Source organism: Chiloscyllium plagiosum, chromosome 10 (assembly GCF_004010195.1).
Source record: "Chiloscyllium plagiosum isolate BGI_BamShark_2017 chromosome 10, ASM401019v2, whole genome shotgun sequence".
NCBI lineage: Eukaryota > Metazoa > Chordata > Chondrichthyes > Orectolobiformes > Hemiscylliidae > Chiloscyllium > Chiloscyllium plagiosum.
In genome coordinates this window covers 40,285,478-40,301,968 of record NC_057719.1, presented here as the reverse complement: position 1 = coordinate 40,301,968, position 16,491 = coordinate 40,285,478, and the positions used below count along the sequence as shown (strand labels likewise).

At 42.8% G+C, this 16,491-nt stretch overlaps 1 protein-coding gene across 1 annotated transcript in view; it reads right to left on the bottom strand.

The window, feature by feature from the left end:
• The window catches only part of LOC122553554 (60 kDa lysophospholipase-like), a 115,708-nt gene that overhangs the window by 15,207 nt on the left and 84,010 nt on the right, over positions 1–16,491 (bottom strand). Inside the window, exon 13 of the mRNA XM_043697527.1 lies at positions 12,506–12,592. Coding sequence (XP_043553462.1) covers positions 12,506–12,592 — 87 coding nt within the window. The remainder of the gene's footprint in view (positions 1–12,505; positions 12,593–16,491) is intronic.

Here is a 16,491-nt window from a genome sequence, read left to right as displayed (position 1 = left end):
ACCCTCGGACTCAGCACCGCCTTCTTGACCTGCAATCTTCTTCCCGACCTCTCCGCCCCCACCCCCACTCCGGCCTGTCACCCTCACCTTAACCTCCTTCCACCTATCGCATTCCCAACGCCCCTCCCCCAAGGCCCTCCTCCCTACCTTTTATCTTAGCCTGCTTGGCACACCCTCCTCATTCCTGAAGAAGGGCTTATGCACGAAACGTCGATTCTCCTTCTCCTTGGATGCTGCCTGACCTGCTGCGCTTTTCCAGCAACACATTTTTAGCTCTTCCCTATCTGTCCTCAATCACACTTTTCATTGCCTGGGGTTTCTGATAGGTCATGCCTTGATTGATACTCCAGTGCAGAGAAGGAAGTTGAGAATACCCATGGTGGTGGGGCCAAACAAACCAAGAGATAACTGGGCATTCTTGGAAAATATGTATGGTGAGCTGTGAGCAGCATATTATGAGCTTTGCAGATGAAATCCTTCAACTTGGTTCATGCAGTCAAGGTGCACCAAACTCTGCGGGACTCTGGAACTGTTCAAGTAGCAAGGAATTCTGCTGTTGTTTTCTCTACCTGCACAATCACTGTTCTTAAATGCACATGCCATTTATCTCCAAATTGTCAATATCAGACCTTGGTGGAACACTATGTTCCATACGTGTCAGAGCTCCCACTTGGTGTAACTCTGGGATCCACCTTCAACACTAGATGGCATTCTGAACAGGCATCAGGAAACGTTACAAATACATAAGAATGCCCTTTGCGCTCTATAACGCCACTGCCACCTGCCCACATTTGGTGGATAAAGATTTAGTAAACATTAATTTCCAATCTTTCTTAGTATATCTGGATGACATAAGATGAGACATTGTCTTATCCCACTTGTTGCAGTTTAATTTGAAAGTGAAACCAAAGAAGTGCCAACTTTTCTGGACCAAAGTATTGTATCTGAGTAATCTCATTACCAAGGAAGACACTATTCTTAATGATAGGAAAATCAAAGCAGTAAAGGAATGGTCCTGGTTTAAGATGTGAGGGAACTGTGTGGGTTCCTTTGACTAGCTGGCTACTGCAGATGGTTTGTGAAAGGCTATGCACAGTTGGATGCCACATTCCATTATTTACTGAGGAAATCAGAATGCTGCAAGAATGGTTGGGAAAGGATATACAAGGAATGACTTCCTGGGACATCACAATTTGGCATCCAACTCCTTGTGAAGTCTCATTTTATACCTTCAAATAGAAACTTGTCTCATCATCTGTCCTTGGCTACCAAGGTTTCCATCTTCCTTTCAAAGAATTTCCTTGACCTCGGAGTGATGGTATCACAGAAGGTCAGAAAAGAGTGGTTACGGCTTAGGCCAGTTGGAGTCTCAAGCTGAATGAAAGGAACATGGAGAATTACTCCAATATGACACTCAAACTGCCAGCTTTGAGATGAGTTATTTCCCAGAGGTTTAGAGACAATCTAAGTGGTGCAGATTTTGAATGATTTATTGACAACAATCTAATCGGCTGCTTTGAAACTTCTGCCAAGCTGGGAGCAACAGAGACCCAGTGGGGTGCTGAACTTGTGTGTTTTGATTCCAGGTCTGTAAAAATTAATCCAAAAATCTGATGCTGTCAGTTGGAAAACTGCCCATGGGAGGGAACATACCCCTACAAAGTTGGAGCTGCCTGTGGCTGATGCCATGTCCAAAGTCAAAAATAGAATTCATAGAACATAGAACATAGAACAGTACAGCTACAGAACAGGCCCTTCAGCCCACGATGTTGTGCTGACCACTGAGCCTCATGTATGCACCCTCAGATTTCTGTGACCATATGCATGTCCAGTATTCTCTTAAATGTCCCCAATGACCTTGCTTCCACAACTGCTGCTGGCAACGCATTCCATGCTCTCACAACTCTCTGTGTAAAGAACCCGCCTCTGACATCCCCTCTATACTTTCCTCATACTTTCCTCCAACCAGCTTAAAACTATGACCCCTCGTGTTAGTCATTTCTGCCCTGGGAAATAATCTCTGGCTATCGACTCTATCTATGCCTCTCATTATCTTGTATACCTCAATTAGGTCCCCTCTCCTCCTCCTTTTCTCCAATGAAAAAAGACCGAGCTCAGTCAACCTCTCTTCATAAGACAAGCCCTCCAGTCCAGGCAGCATCCTGGTAAACCACCTCTGAACCCTCTCCAAAGCATCCACATCTTTCCTATAATAAGGCGACCAGAACTGGACGCAGCATTCCAAGTGCGGTCTAACCAAAGTTTTATAGAACTGCAACAAGATATCACGACTCTTAAACTCAATCCCCCTGTTAATGAAAGCCAAAACACCATATGCTTTCTTAACAACCCTGTCCACTACAACAGCCCTCTATACTGTCAATGACACCGCCAACCTTTGTGTCGTCTGCAAACTTGCTGACCCATTCTTCAATCCCCTCATCCAAGTCATTAATAAAAATTACAAACAGTAGAGGCCCAAGGACAGAGCCCTGTGGAATACCACTCACCACAGACTTCCAGGCAGAATATTTTCCTTCTACTACCACTCGCTGTCTTCTGTTGGCCAGCCAATTCTGTATCCAGACAGCTAAGTTCCCCTGTATCCCATTCCTCCTGACCTTTTGAATGAGCCTACCACGGGGAACCTTATCAAATGCCTTGCTGAAGTCCACATACACCACATCCACAGCTCAACCTTCAACAACCTTTCTAGTCACATCCTCAAAGAACTCAATAAGGCTTGTGAGGCATGACCTGCCCCTCACAATTCCAATCCTAATTCCCTTTAATATTCAGATTAAGATCCAGAAGCGTCACTGATCGCCAAGAGATCTCTGGAGGTTCTTGCAATGGATTTTTCCAGTCCTTAAACCACGGTAGTAACAGGACTGAGCACATTTTTGTACTCATGGATGTCTTGGTGCCCTTAGTGCTGCAAGTTAGTATAAATGCGGGCTTAGGTGAATACTGGGCTTCATTGAGTAAGGCGAGCAAGGTAAGATTCTTTAATCTTCCTTATCTAAAGAGGTAGAGATGGCAATTGGGGCAGTGATGTGCTCCTCCTACCAGATGTGAGAGGTGAGTAAGCAGTCTAGTATACCTGATCACTACGTCCTCAGGACGTGTGAGCGACTGCAGCTCATTACAAACTGCGTTGGACACTGAGTGGCTGCATGAAATTCTGAAGGAGGTGGGTGAGCAGCTAGAGGTTGTTGTGCACAGTGGTAGCAACAACATAGGCAGAAAGTGGAATGAGGCCCTGGGGTATGAGGGCAGGAAGTTAGGAGATTAGCTGAAAAGCAGGACCTCGAGGTTAGTAGTCTCTGGGTTACTACCAGGGCCACGTGCTAGTGAGGCAAGGAATAGAAAGATACAAGAAATGAATGTATGGCTAAGGAGCTGGTGCAGGGGGCAAGGTTTCAGGTTCTTGGATCAATAGGACTTCTTCTGGGGCAAGGAGTGACCTGTACAAGAGGGACAGGTTGCAACTAAGCTAAAGGGGAACCAATTCCTTCACAAGGAGGCTCACTAGTGCTACTTAGGATTGTTTAAACTGGAGAGGCAGGGGGGCTGGGATACCGAGCAGCAGGTCAGCAAATGGAGGGATTGAGGGAAACGTAGATAATAGGATTAATAAATCAGAAAGGACAGATAGAGACAGGTAAATGAACACCATGGTACTAAGGGGTTGAAGTGTGTTTATTTCAATGCAAGGAGTATTGTCGGTAAGGCAGATGAGCTTCATCCTGAATCCCACTTTAAAGACCACAATTTCCCTTCCCATATGGTTGAAGATGCCCTCCAATGCATCTCATTCACGTCCCGCACCTCCACCCTCATACCCCATCCCTCCAACAGTAAAAAGGACAGAACACCCCTGGTGCTCACCTTCCACCCTACCAACCTTTGCATAAAACACATCATCCGCCGACATTTCCGCCACCTCCAAACAGACCCCACCACCAGGGATGTATTTCCCTCCCCACCACATTCCGCTTTCCACAAAGACTGTTCCCTCCGTGACTACCTGGTCAGGTCCACGCCCCCCAACAACCCACCCACCCCTCCTGGCACCTTCCACCGCAGGAATTGCAAAACCTGCACTCACACGTGCCCTCCCCCCTCACCTCCATCCAAAGGAGGGACCAAAGTTTCACCTACACATCCACTAATGTAATTTATTGTATCCTTGCTCCTGATGCGGCCTCCTATACTTTGGGGAGACTGGACGCCTTCTTGCAGAGTGCTTTAGGGAACATCTCCGGGACACCCACACCAATCAACCTCACTGCCCCATGGCCCAACATTTTAACTCCCCCTCCCACTCTGCCGAAGATATGCAGGTCCTGGGCCTCCTCCACCGCCACTCCCTCATCTCCGGACACCTGGAGGAAGAACGCCTCGGAACACTTCAACCCAGGGCATCAATGTGGACTTCACCACTTTCCTCATTTCCCCTCCCCCACCTTACCCCAATTCCAATCTTCCAGCTCAGCACCATCCTCATTACTTGTCCTACTTGCCAATCTTCTTTCCCATCCATCTGCTCCACTCTCCTCTCTGACCTATCACCTTCATCCCCACCTCCATCCACCTATTGTACTCTTGGCTACCTTCTCCCCAGCCCCACCCCCATCTCATTTATCTTTCCACCCTGGAGGTTCCTTGCCTTCATTCCTGATGAAGGGCTTTTGCCATAAACGTCAATTTTCCTGCTCCTTGGATGCTACCTGACCTGCTATGCTTTTCCAGCACCACTCTAATCTAGACTCTGATCTCCAGTATCTGCAGTCCTCATTTTTGTCTACTTCATCCTGGATCAGTACATGGGACTTTGATGTCGTGGCTCTTACAGAGACTTGCAATTGGTTGGGAGCAGGGCAGGACGGGCTACTCAACGTCCCAGAGTTTCATTGTTTTAGATGAGATAGAGGGGAAGGTAAAAGAGGTGGAGGAGTTGCATTACTAATCAGGGAGAATGTTACACCTGCCTTCAGAGACGACATATGGTGGGCTCATCCACTGAGGCAATATGGGTAGAGCTCAAAAATAAGATGGGTGACAAAGATGATCAATTAGGGTAGAGCAGTGAATGTTGTCTACATGTATTTTAGTAAAAAAGGGGGAGAAAGTGAGGACTGCAGATGCTGGAGATCAGAGCTGAAAAATGTGTTGCTGGAAAAGCACAGCAGGTCAGGCAGCATCAATGGAGCAGGAGAATCGACATTTCAGGCATAAGCCCTTCTTCGGGAAGGGCTTTTATTTTGTATTTTAGTAAGGCTTTTGACAAGGTCCCTCATGGTAGGCTTATCCAAAAGACTAAGATGCATTCAGAGAGACCCAGCCATATTGATTCAGAATTGGGGAGAAAGTGAGGTCTGCAGATGCTGGAGATCAGAGATGGAAATGTGTTGCTGGAAAAGCGCAGCAGGTCAGGCAGCATCCCCCAGTCTGACCTATCACCCTCACCTTGACCTCTTTCCACCTATCACATTTCCGACGCCCCTCCCCCAAGTCCCTCCTCCCTATCTTTTATCTTAGCCTGCTGGACCAACTTCCCTCATTCCTGAAGAAGGGCTAATGCCCGAAACGTCGATTCTCCTGTTCCCTTGATTCAGAATTGGCTTGCCATAGAAGGCAGAGGGTAGTGGTGAAAAGTTGTTTTTCAGGCTGGAGGTCCGCGACTAGCAGTGTTCGGCAGGGATCTGTAGTGGGATCTCTGCTGTTTGTGAAATAAGTAAATGACTTTGACGAAAACATAGATGGGTAGGTTAATAAATTTGTGGACAAAACAAAAATCAGTGGAGATCTGGATAGTGCAGAAGATTTTCAAAAAATACCAGTTGCAGATATGGGCAGAGAAATGGCAGATGGAGTTTAATCTGTGCAAATGTGAGATGCAACACTTTGGGAGATCAAATGGTAAGGAAAACTATATAGTTAATGATAAGAGCCTGTACAGCATTGATATACAGAGGCATCTTGGGGTTCAAGCTTCTTGAAAGTGGCCACAAAAGTAGATATGGGGGTGAAGAAGGCATATGGTATACTTGCCTTTATTGGTCGGGAAATTGAGTACAAGAGTCAGGACATCATGTTGCGAATTTATAAGACTTTGGTTAGGCTGCACTGAGAGTACTGTGTTCAAGTCTAGTCAACATATTATAGGAAGGATGTGAAAGCTTTGGAGAGAGTGCAAAAGAGGTTTGTCAGGATGCTGTTTGGATTAGAGACTATTAACTAGAAGGAGAGGCTAGAAAAACTCGGATTGTTTTCTTTGGAGTGGCAAAGGCTGAGGGGAGGCTTGATAGGAGTCTATAAAATTATGAGATACATAGATAGGGTTGACAGTCAGAATCTTTTTCTCGGAGTTGAAATGTCTAAATCTAGGGGGCATGAACTTAGGGGGGGTGGTTTGGGGTGGGGGTGGCAAGTTCAAATAAGATGTAAAGGGAAAGTCTTTTTTTACACATAACATGGTAGGAGTGTGAAATGTGCTGCCAGGGGTAGTGGTGGAGGTAGGTACATTAGGGTCATTTAAGAAACTTTTAGATAAGCACATGAATGTGCAAGGAATGCAGAGATATAGACCAAGGGCAGGCAGAAGGGATTAGTTTAATTGGGCATCAACATCGTTGGCCAAAGGGCCCATTCCTGTTCTGTGCAGTTCTACGTTCTATGTTCTTCAAGTTCAAACAGGCCCATGACCAAAATTCTCACTGTAGCCAAAATGTTAGTGTATGATAAGTTTGTCTGTTTTGGCATCTCATATTGGATTCACAGTAATCAGAGGCACAACTTTGACAGCAAGATCTGATAGAAGTTTTACAAGATCTTAGGCATTGCAGTACCACCCCTATCATTCGTAGGATAATGAAAGTGCAAATGATTCCATCACACTCTGCATAATCATCATGTGCACCTTGCCACCAGAAGTAGTCTAAGTACCTTCCAAAGCTGGTTTATTCTTATAATAGTACTCCACACTCCCTCATGAGTTATTCTCCACACTGTGTCTTCTTTAGAGGAGACACAGTCCTTCCCATGGACCATCTCCTTCAGTTCACCAAATCTTCTGATGGGAACAGATACATCAATGAGTGGACACTTAGCATCACATGAAATTAACTCAGGTGTTTAAGATGGTATCTGTCCAAGATGACACAGCTAATTGCTAAGAAGAAAAACACCGAAAAATTGCAAGGCTGACTAGACTGGGCATTCCTGTGAAATCAGAGTATTAGGGATCAGAATAAGGTGTAAAGTGTTGATACCTGAAACTCACAGTCATTGAGTAACATAACACAGATGGCCACATCCATGTTGTTAAGCCAATAGCTGAAAAGAAGCCTTAGAAAATGATTCTAGAGGGGAGTTGCTTGAGGCCAAGAGTCTGGGTGTATGTCAGTCATTTGTCCACAAAGGTGAAGCATGCCATTCATGTGGACTTGAAAATTAAAGCCATTATGGTGCATTTCAACCTGCTAAATATGCAACCACTCGGTACACAGTCACTGTGTCCTGTGTGTCATTGTTGGGACAGTAAAGTTGAAGCAAGGGAGTGTTTAATGAGACCAACTGGTAAGTGACAGTTCCAACAATCATTGCTAAACTCAGCACAGACAATGGGTCATCCCTGTGATCCATTAACTCAAGCATCATTTCAATAATTTGCCTTGGTCAACCTGGATGTTTATGTTGAGAATACCACTGATCCAGTGATGGCAGGCCTACTGGCATGCAGAATCCATCTTTGGTCACCAGCCATGGTGGTGTTAAGACAATTACAAACACCATAGTCCAAAAGCAGTAGCATGATTAGAAACCCCACATTTAAAATACCTTACTCTACAGTATAGATAATAAGCTGACAGATTGTATGGAACAGTTTAAATGATTTTATATACTGTACTATACCAAAGTTGTAAACTTCTTCAAACCATGGATCCAATGCAGAACTAATATTCAGCATAAAACTGCAAGACAACCCTCTCCACTCATTGATACTCCCAACAGTACAAACTGTATTACTTTAAAAAACAGGAGGAAATAAAATGTGCCCATGACCAATATCTAACCTCAACATCCGGCAAAATGTTCAAGTACAACGCTCAACTGAAGGCTTATGAAATGCAGCAGAAGTTGTCAACAGATATCCAAAACTGATAATATGAGTAGTGTTGTGGATGTTGCAGAACTAAGAGACCTTAGGGTGCAGATTCAAAATTCCTTGAAGGTAAAGTCACAGAGAGATAGGATAGTGAAGAAAGCACATGGTACACTTGCCTTTATTGGTTAGTACATTGACTAGAGGAATTGGGATGTCATGTTGTGCCTGCATGGGACATTGGTTAGGCCATTTCTGGAATGCTGCATTCAATTCTGGTCTCCCAGCTATGGGAAAGATGTTGTTAAACTTGAAATGGTGTGGAAAAGACTTACAAGGATGTTGCCAGGGTTGGAGGGTTTGAGCTATTGGGGAAAGGCTGAGTAGGCCGCAGCTATTTTTGCTGGAGCATCGGAGATTGAGGGGTGCCTTATAGAGGTTTATAAAATCATGAGGCGGGGGGGGGGGGGTGATGGATATGGTGAATAGCCAAGGTTTTTTTCCCCCCAGGATAGAGGAGTCCAAAAATAAAGGGTGTAGGTTTAAAGTGAGGGGAAAGATTTAGAAGGGACCAAAGGTGCAACTTTTTCACACAGAGGGCACTGTATGTATGGAGTGAGGTGCTAGAGGAAGTGGTACAATTACAACATTTAAAAGATGAGTTTGTGAATAGGAAGGAGTTAGAGGGATATGAGTCATTTACTGTCAAATGGGACTACATTAATTTAGGATATCTGGTCATCATCGATGAGTTGGACTGAAGGGTATGTTTCTGTGCTATACAACTCTGTGACTGTATGACTATGTATACCAAAATGTATGGACTGTGCAACAAAATGTATACCAAATTCTAGTGCAACAGGAACTAATTACACAAACATACATCCATCTATTTATGGGCATATTTTAACGAAAAAAAACGAATGGGGTAAACAACGCAATTCTGTTACTCACACAATAACAGCACTCAATCATTGCAAACTCTCGCATCCGAAGTTAGTACGAGGTTTCATTTTCAAAATTGTAAAATTGACATGGATTGAGTAAAAAGACAACGTCTTTTCCCTAGGGTGGAGGAGTCCAGAACTAGAGAGCATAGATTTAGCATGAGAGGGGAAAGATTTAAAAGGGATCTAAGGGGAAACATTTTTGTGCAAAGGATGGTGCATTTATGGAATGAGTTGTCTAAGGACACGGTGAAGGCTGGTATAAATACAACATTTAAAAGGCATCTGGATGAATATATGAATAATAAGGGTTTGAAGGGATATGGGCCAAGTGTTGGCAAATAGGACTAGATTAATTTGGGATATCTGGTCGGCCTGGATGACTTGGACCAAAGGGTCTGTTTCATGCTATACATCTTTATGTCTCTAATTTCACAGAGAGCAACTGATTACACACACAGTGTGTCTAAATTTAAGTGAGAAAAAACTTTAACAAAACTTCAGAGAGGGCCTGCCTTGTAAAAATTTAGCAGACCTCTGAAGCCAATTGCAATTGATTCTTCCATTCAATGACAGATAGTGCACTTGCTGGTGACAAAAATGTTATCAATTGATGCAAATAATAGATAGGAAAACTGATTCTTATTAAGAACATCTTCCCAGCAAGCGCAGGTTCTACCATATAATTACCTAAATCGTACTAACCATAGGTCAGTAACTTCCTCAAACTAATTCAAAATACTTATTCTGACTCCTTCAATTATGCAGCTAGTAAAACAGTGAGTAATTGTACTGAAAGCTTCCATTTTCGATTAATGGTAACAAATCCAGGATTGAGTTTGAATGACCCAACATGAACCATTGACATTCCTGATGAAGGGCTTATGCCGGAAATGTCAACTCTCTTGCTCCTTGGATGCTGCCTGACCTGCTGTGCTTTTCCAATGCCACACTTTTCGACTATGAATCATCGACATGTCATGTGATTTTTCTGGAGCCAACAGGGGCACTCTTGTTTTGCCTGGTCGCTTATAAGTTTTTCCTCAGTGGCCACTGGTGTTGCCATCAAAAGCCTGTAATTAGACTGCTTATTAATTGACACAAATTGGAAGATGCACAGTGCATGGTCTGTACACATGAAAATTCCAATCTAAGTATGAATACTTGAGCATGACCTTGATTTGATTTGATTTGATTATTTAAGTGCTTTACACTCAGGCTTCTTCACTTTTATAGACCCTTCTTTAAGCTGTTTCTAGGGGTTTAGGAGAGGTGCCACCCAATGTCCATTTCTCAACTTCCAGTCTCCCAATGTTCAGATGAGAATTGACAGTTAACAGGGAGAAAGTGAGGACTGCAGATGCTGGAGATCAGAGCTGAAAAATGTGTTGCTGGAAAAGCGCAGCAGGTCAGGCAGCATCCAAGGAGCAGAGGAATCGACATTTCGAGCATAAGCCCTTCTTCAGGAATCCTGAAGAAGGGCTTATGCCTGAAACGTCAATTCCCCTGCTCCTTGGATGCTGCCTGACCTGCTGCGCTTTTCCATTTTTCAGCATTGACAGTTAACAGTCAACTTTCCCTTCTACACACTGCACATTTTTTCAGAAAAGTCAGAATATATCAGATGCGAGCATGGTGGCACAGTGGTTAGCACTGCTGCCTCACAGCGCCAGAGACCCGGGTTCAATTCCCGCCTCAGGCAACTGTCTGTGTGGAGTTTGCACATTCTCCCCGTGTCAGCGTGGGTTTCCTCCGGATGTTCCGGTTTCCTCCCACAGTCCAAAAATGTGCAGGTTAGGTGATTTGGTGATGCTAAATTGCCCGTAGTGTTAGGTGAAGGGGTAAATGTAAGGGTATGGGTGGGTGACTCTTCGGAGGGTCGGTGTGGACTAGTAGGGCCGAAGGGCCTGTTTCCACGCTGTAAGTAATCTAATCATAAAAGGTACAGTTAGTAAGTTTGCAGATGACACCAAAATTGGAGGTGTAGTGGACAGCGAAGAGGGTTACCTCAGATTACAACAGGATCTTGACAAGACGGGCCAATGGGCTGAGAAGTGGCAGATGGAGTTTAATTCAGATAAATGCGAGGTGCTGCATTTTGGGAAAGCAAATCTTAGCAGGACTTATATACTTAATGGTAAGGTCCTAGGGAGTGTTGCTGAACAAAGAGACCTGGGAGTGCAGGTTCATAGCTCCTTGAAAATGGAATCGCAGGTAGATAGGATAGTGAAGAAGGCATTTGGTATGCTTTCTTTTATCGGATAGAGTATTGAGTACAGGAGTTGGGAGGTCATATTGCAACTGTACAGGACATAGGTTATGCCACTTTTGGAATATTGCATGCAACTCTGGTCTCCTTCCTATCAGAAATATGTTGTGAAACTTGAAAGGGCTCAGAAAAGATTTACATGGATGTTGCCAGGGTTGGATGATTTGAGCTCTCAGGAGAGGTTGAACAGGTGGGGGCTGTTTTCCCTGGAGCATCAGAGACTAAGGGGTGACCTTATAGAGTTTTATAAAATTATGAGGGGCATGGATAGGATAAATAGACAAAGTCTTTTCCCTGGGGTGGGTGAGTCCAGAACTAGAGGGCATAGGTTTAGGGTGAGAGGGGAAAGATATAAAAGAGACCTAAGGGGCAACTTTTTCACACAGAGGGTGGTAAAGATATGGAATGAGCTGCCAGATAAAGTGGTGGAGGCTGGTACAATTGCAACATTTAAAAGGCATTTGGATGGGCATATGAATAGGAAGGGTTTGGATGCATATGGGCCGGGTGCTGGCAGGTGGGACTAGATTGGGCTGGGATATCTGGTCAGCATGGAAAGGTTGGACTGAAGGGTCTGTTTCATTGCTGTACATCTCTATGACTCTATGACTCTAATTAAAAATGATACTTAGCAACTTGATATGCGAGTTATGGTATAATGAATAGTCCACTCCTTCTTCTATTTTGGGAAACAAGTGTATTCTATATTGTCTGCTGAACTTAATATTGAGGTGGTGAGCTCGCAAAAGGAATTAACTAGAGTAAAAACAGCTCTATTATTTTAATAAAAACACAGTTCTTAATGTGGTACAAAAACCAGGTTATTACACAATTGCATTTAATGTCAATTATACTTGATCCTGAACAACCAACAATTTGGCCTTTGTGTTCTGATCAGACTGGGGAGAGGAAAAATAATTCCTTCTTTGTGAAGAATATTACAGATTATTCTTCTTAAGCGTGTACATTTTCATATATTTATTTTATAAATTAAACCTATAAGACAACATTAATTTTCTCCATGCACTGTCAAAAAATAGAAGCATAAGCAAGGAAACTTCCATTTTAGGGGACTACAAGTCATAGAAACAATAACAAAAATGTTATGATGGTGGGGTTACCAAGTGAGTAATGTATGAAAATCAGGTTTCTGAGGTACATGGCAAATTAGAATCTTACCTGCACAATTTGGTGCCCACATTGATAATCTCCTCTTTTGAGAAATGGGCACCAGTCTGACGCAATAACTTGATGATATTCGTATGCCTGCAAAAAGAAAACAGTTACACTGTAATACTTGGCAAATAAGAAAAATCAAAAACGTTGCACCCCAGTGCTGATCCTTAACAAACTCAGAACATTAAGTTGGTCTCATTCAGAGTTGTTTGAAACTATGAAATGAGTAAAATCAATATAAAGATGGTATTTTGCTTGGAATAAAATAAAGAATTGAATTGAACTATAAAATTGTTTAAACAGAAATAAGTGTAACTGAGATTTTCCTTTTTTACCAACTTGAGTTTTCTTGTTTCCTCTTGATCCTTAATCTTGTCAACTACTTTTGCCCACTTCTGACTTTTGCATTACATCCACTATCTTCTGTAATCATTATCCAATAAACGAACAGATTGAATTAATACCATCCTCTTCAATCTTCACTCTAGTAATATATTCCTTCCAGTTACCATTGTTTTTGACTTTCTGGTGTGCATACCTAATGTGTATTTTAAACTTTTTGATCTTAATTTATCTATGATAATTTGTAGTGCTTCTTCTGATTCTGCAATTCATCTTATATTGTTAGCACACTGCAATATTTTATGTTCTTGCCTCCAATTTGTACCTCATTCATGCCTTCATTACCTCCAGAACTGACTATTCCCACAATATTCCCACCTTCTATCCTACATGTTACCCTCTATAAACTTGAGATCATTAAAATGCTGAGACTGCACTTTACCTATTACTCGGTGCTCTTGGATCTATAGTAGTGTAATGATTGGAATGAGGTCAATCAGGTGGAGCTCTTTGGAAATGAATTCCCTGATAAGGGCTGTTAACTGGGTCCAATCAGGGAGTCCTGGCTTACAGATATAAACAGGAGTGTGAGCATTACCCTTTGATGTGAAGGGCAGTGCTTGTCACTGGCCACTCGGGTGTTTCCTTTCTTCCTGGTGGTGGAAACTGAATAAAGATTCGTGTACAAAAAAAGGGAAAAAAAAACCAAGGGACAATGTGAATAAAGATTTCTGCACATTGTTCTTCACTGTGTCCTGCACCTACACACACAACAAAAAAAACAGGAGTGTGAGCATTACCCTTTGATGTGAAGGGCACTGTTTGTCACTGGCCACTTGGGTATTTCTGTTCTTCCTAGTGGTGGAAACTGAATAAAAATTCGTGCACCTTGTGTCTCTCACTGTGTCTCACACCTGCACACACATAACATGGATGCTGAGGAAAAAATAAGCACTACTGCAGTTAGGCAGTAATATGGGGGTAATAAAAAAACAGGACCATCAGAGCTTCTGTTCGCTCTGAGAGCTGGCTCTGAGGGAGCTGGAGTGTCCAGGACTCTCCCTTTGCTTAAAAATAAAATAAACAGGAGTGTCAGGGATTCTGTTCACTCTTGGATCCAGCTCTGAGCTAGTTGGACAATGTAATATGCACTGTTCAAATGTCTTTTAACTGCTGTAACAGTATCTACATCTACTACTTCCTCTGGCAGTTCATTCCATATATGAACCACCATCTGTGTGAAAAGGTTACCCCTCAGGTTCTTCTTAAATCCTTCACCTTAAAATTTTGCCCTGTAGTTTTGAACTCCCCCACTCTAGGGAAAAGACCTTTCTCATCTTATCAATGTCCCTCCTGATTTTATAAACTTCCATAAGGTCGCCCCAGCCTCTGATGCTCCAGGCAAAAAAGCCTATCCAGCCTCTCCTTACAAACTCAAACCCTCCACTTCCAGTATCATCCTTGTAAATCTTTTCCTTTACCCCCTTCAATTTAATAATATCCGTCCAAATGCAAGGAGACCAGAACTGTACACAGTATTCCAAAAGTGGCCTCACCAACATCCTTTACAATCACAACATAACGTCACAACTCCTATACTCAATGGTCTGAGCAATGAAGGCAGGCTCACCAAATGTCTTCGTTACCACACTACCTGTGCAGCAACCTTCAAAAAGTTATGTACCTTGATGCCGAGATCACTCTGTTTGACAACAGAGCCCTACTGTTAATTGTGTAAGTTCTGCCCTTGTTCATCTTACCAAAATACAACACCTTGCATTTATCTAAATTAAACTCCATCAGATAAAATAATTTATGGAAATGATGTATTTTCTACTGAGAAAAAAAGGGTGTAGTAAGAGTAGATCTTTTTAACTTTCATTCCCTATCATACGTATAGCGAAATGTGATTTTAAATAGTAATTTATATTTCTCCCAATATTGTCATTTTCTTCCTTCCCTTTATATTTCTATTAAACAAATCACTAATTTGCAGAGTCGACATGAAATATTTTCCTTTGCTTCTGCCAATTGCCACTCACAATTGTCTGTATAGTTCCATAAGTATAACTTTGTCCCAGACACCATTACCAACATCCCTGGATATTGACTGTCCGACCAGCAGGACAGGCCCAGTGTAGATGGTGGTAAATTTGTTGATGGAAATTGAAGTCCCCAACCCAGAGTACATTCTGCATTCTTGTCACTCTAGTATTTCCTCCAAATGTTGTCTGGAGGAGTACTGATTTTACCAGCAACTTGGGGCCATATGTGGTACTCAGTTGGATGCTTCCTTAATCATGTGATCTTACATCATGAGACTTCATGCTATCCAGAGCCAATGTTGAGGACTCCGAGGTAAGCTTACCCCCAGCTGCACACCACTTTACCACCATCTCTATTGGGCTTTCCTGATTGGACAGGGCATATCCAGATAATGGTGCCTGGGATACTGTCTGTAAGGTAGGATTCCATGAGTACGACTATGTCATGCTGTTACTTGAAGCAGGTCTATGAAGCAAGACTATGAAGCAAGTCTCCCAATTTTGGCCTTAGCCCCAGATTTTCGGAGGATAACTTTGCATGGGTTAACAGGATTTTGTTTATTTTTTATCGTTTCTGCTGTTTTAGTCAATGCTGCATGGTTCACCGGATTTCATTCCTCTTTTCCTTTCTCACAGTTGCACAACTGAACCACTTGCAAAGTCATTTCAGAGGATAGTTAAGTCAAGCACATTGCTGAGTTTGGAGTCACATGTCAGCTGGACCAGGTAAGGATAGTAGTTCTCTTTCCCCTAGTTCAATTTTTCCTACAATTGACAGTGGTTCATAATCATAATTAGAATTTTAGTTACAGATTTTTATAGAATGCTAATTCCACCAGCTGCTCTTTTGGGATTTAAACCTTAACCAGCAGAGTTTTCGCTCGGGTCTCTGGAGTAGAGGAAAGTACTCCTTCTGATTCCATCCTCCATCTTCCAGCAATTGGTCCTGCTCTACATGACCTCTACTCCTTCAACAAGCATAGTGTATTTGAAGGGAATACCTTCCCATGCATCGACGTCAGGGAAAAATTGATCATGCAGAATCAGTGGTCTACAAAAAAAAAACACCATCACTTGCCACGTTACTCCTCTCCCAGTAAACATTGATATTCTCTGTTGTTGTTTTGAATTGCCAAACACTTGTAGAATTGTTGTAATAGCCAGAAGAAATTAGCCTCCAAGTCATCGTTAATTCCTTCATATACTGGGATCCACCTAGCTATTGAACCTATGTTCATTTGTGCAGAAAACCAGCAAGACCTCCTATTTTCAGTACTTGCCTGCCTCTTTTCGAAAGCTGATTGGAGACAGATGTTCTCAGGTAAAGGGACGGCTGGGAAATGGGAAGCCTTCAGAAATGAGATAACAAGAATCCAGAGAAAGTATATTCCTGTCAGGGTGAAAGGGAAGGCTGGTAGGTATAGGGAATGCTGAATGACTAAAGAAATTGAGGGTTTGGTTAAGAAAAAGAAGGAAGCATATGTCAGGTATAGACAGGATAGATCGAGTGAATCCTTAGAAGAGTATAAAGGAAGTAGGAGTATACTTAAGAGGGAAATCAGGAGGGCAAAAAGGGGACACGAGATAGCTTTGGCAAATAGA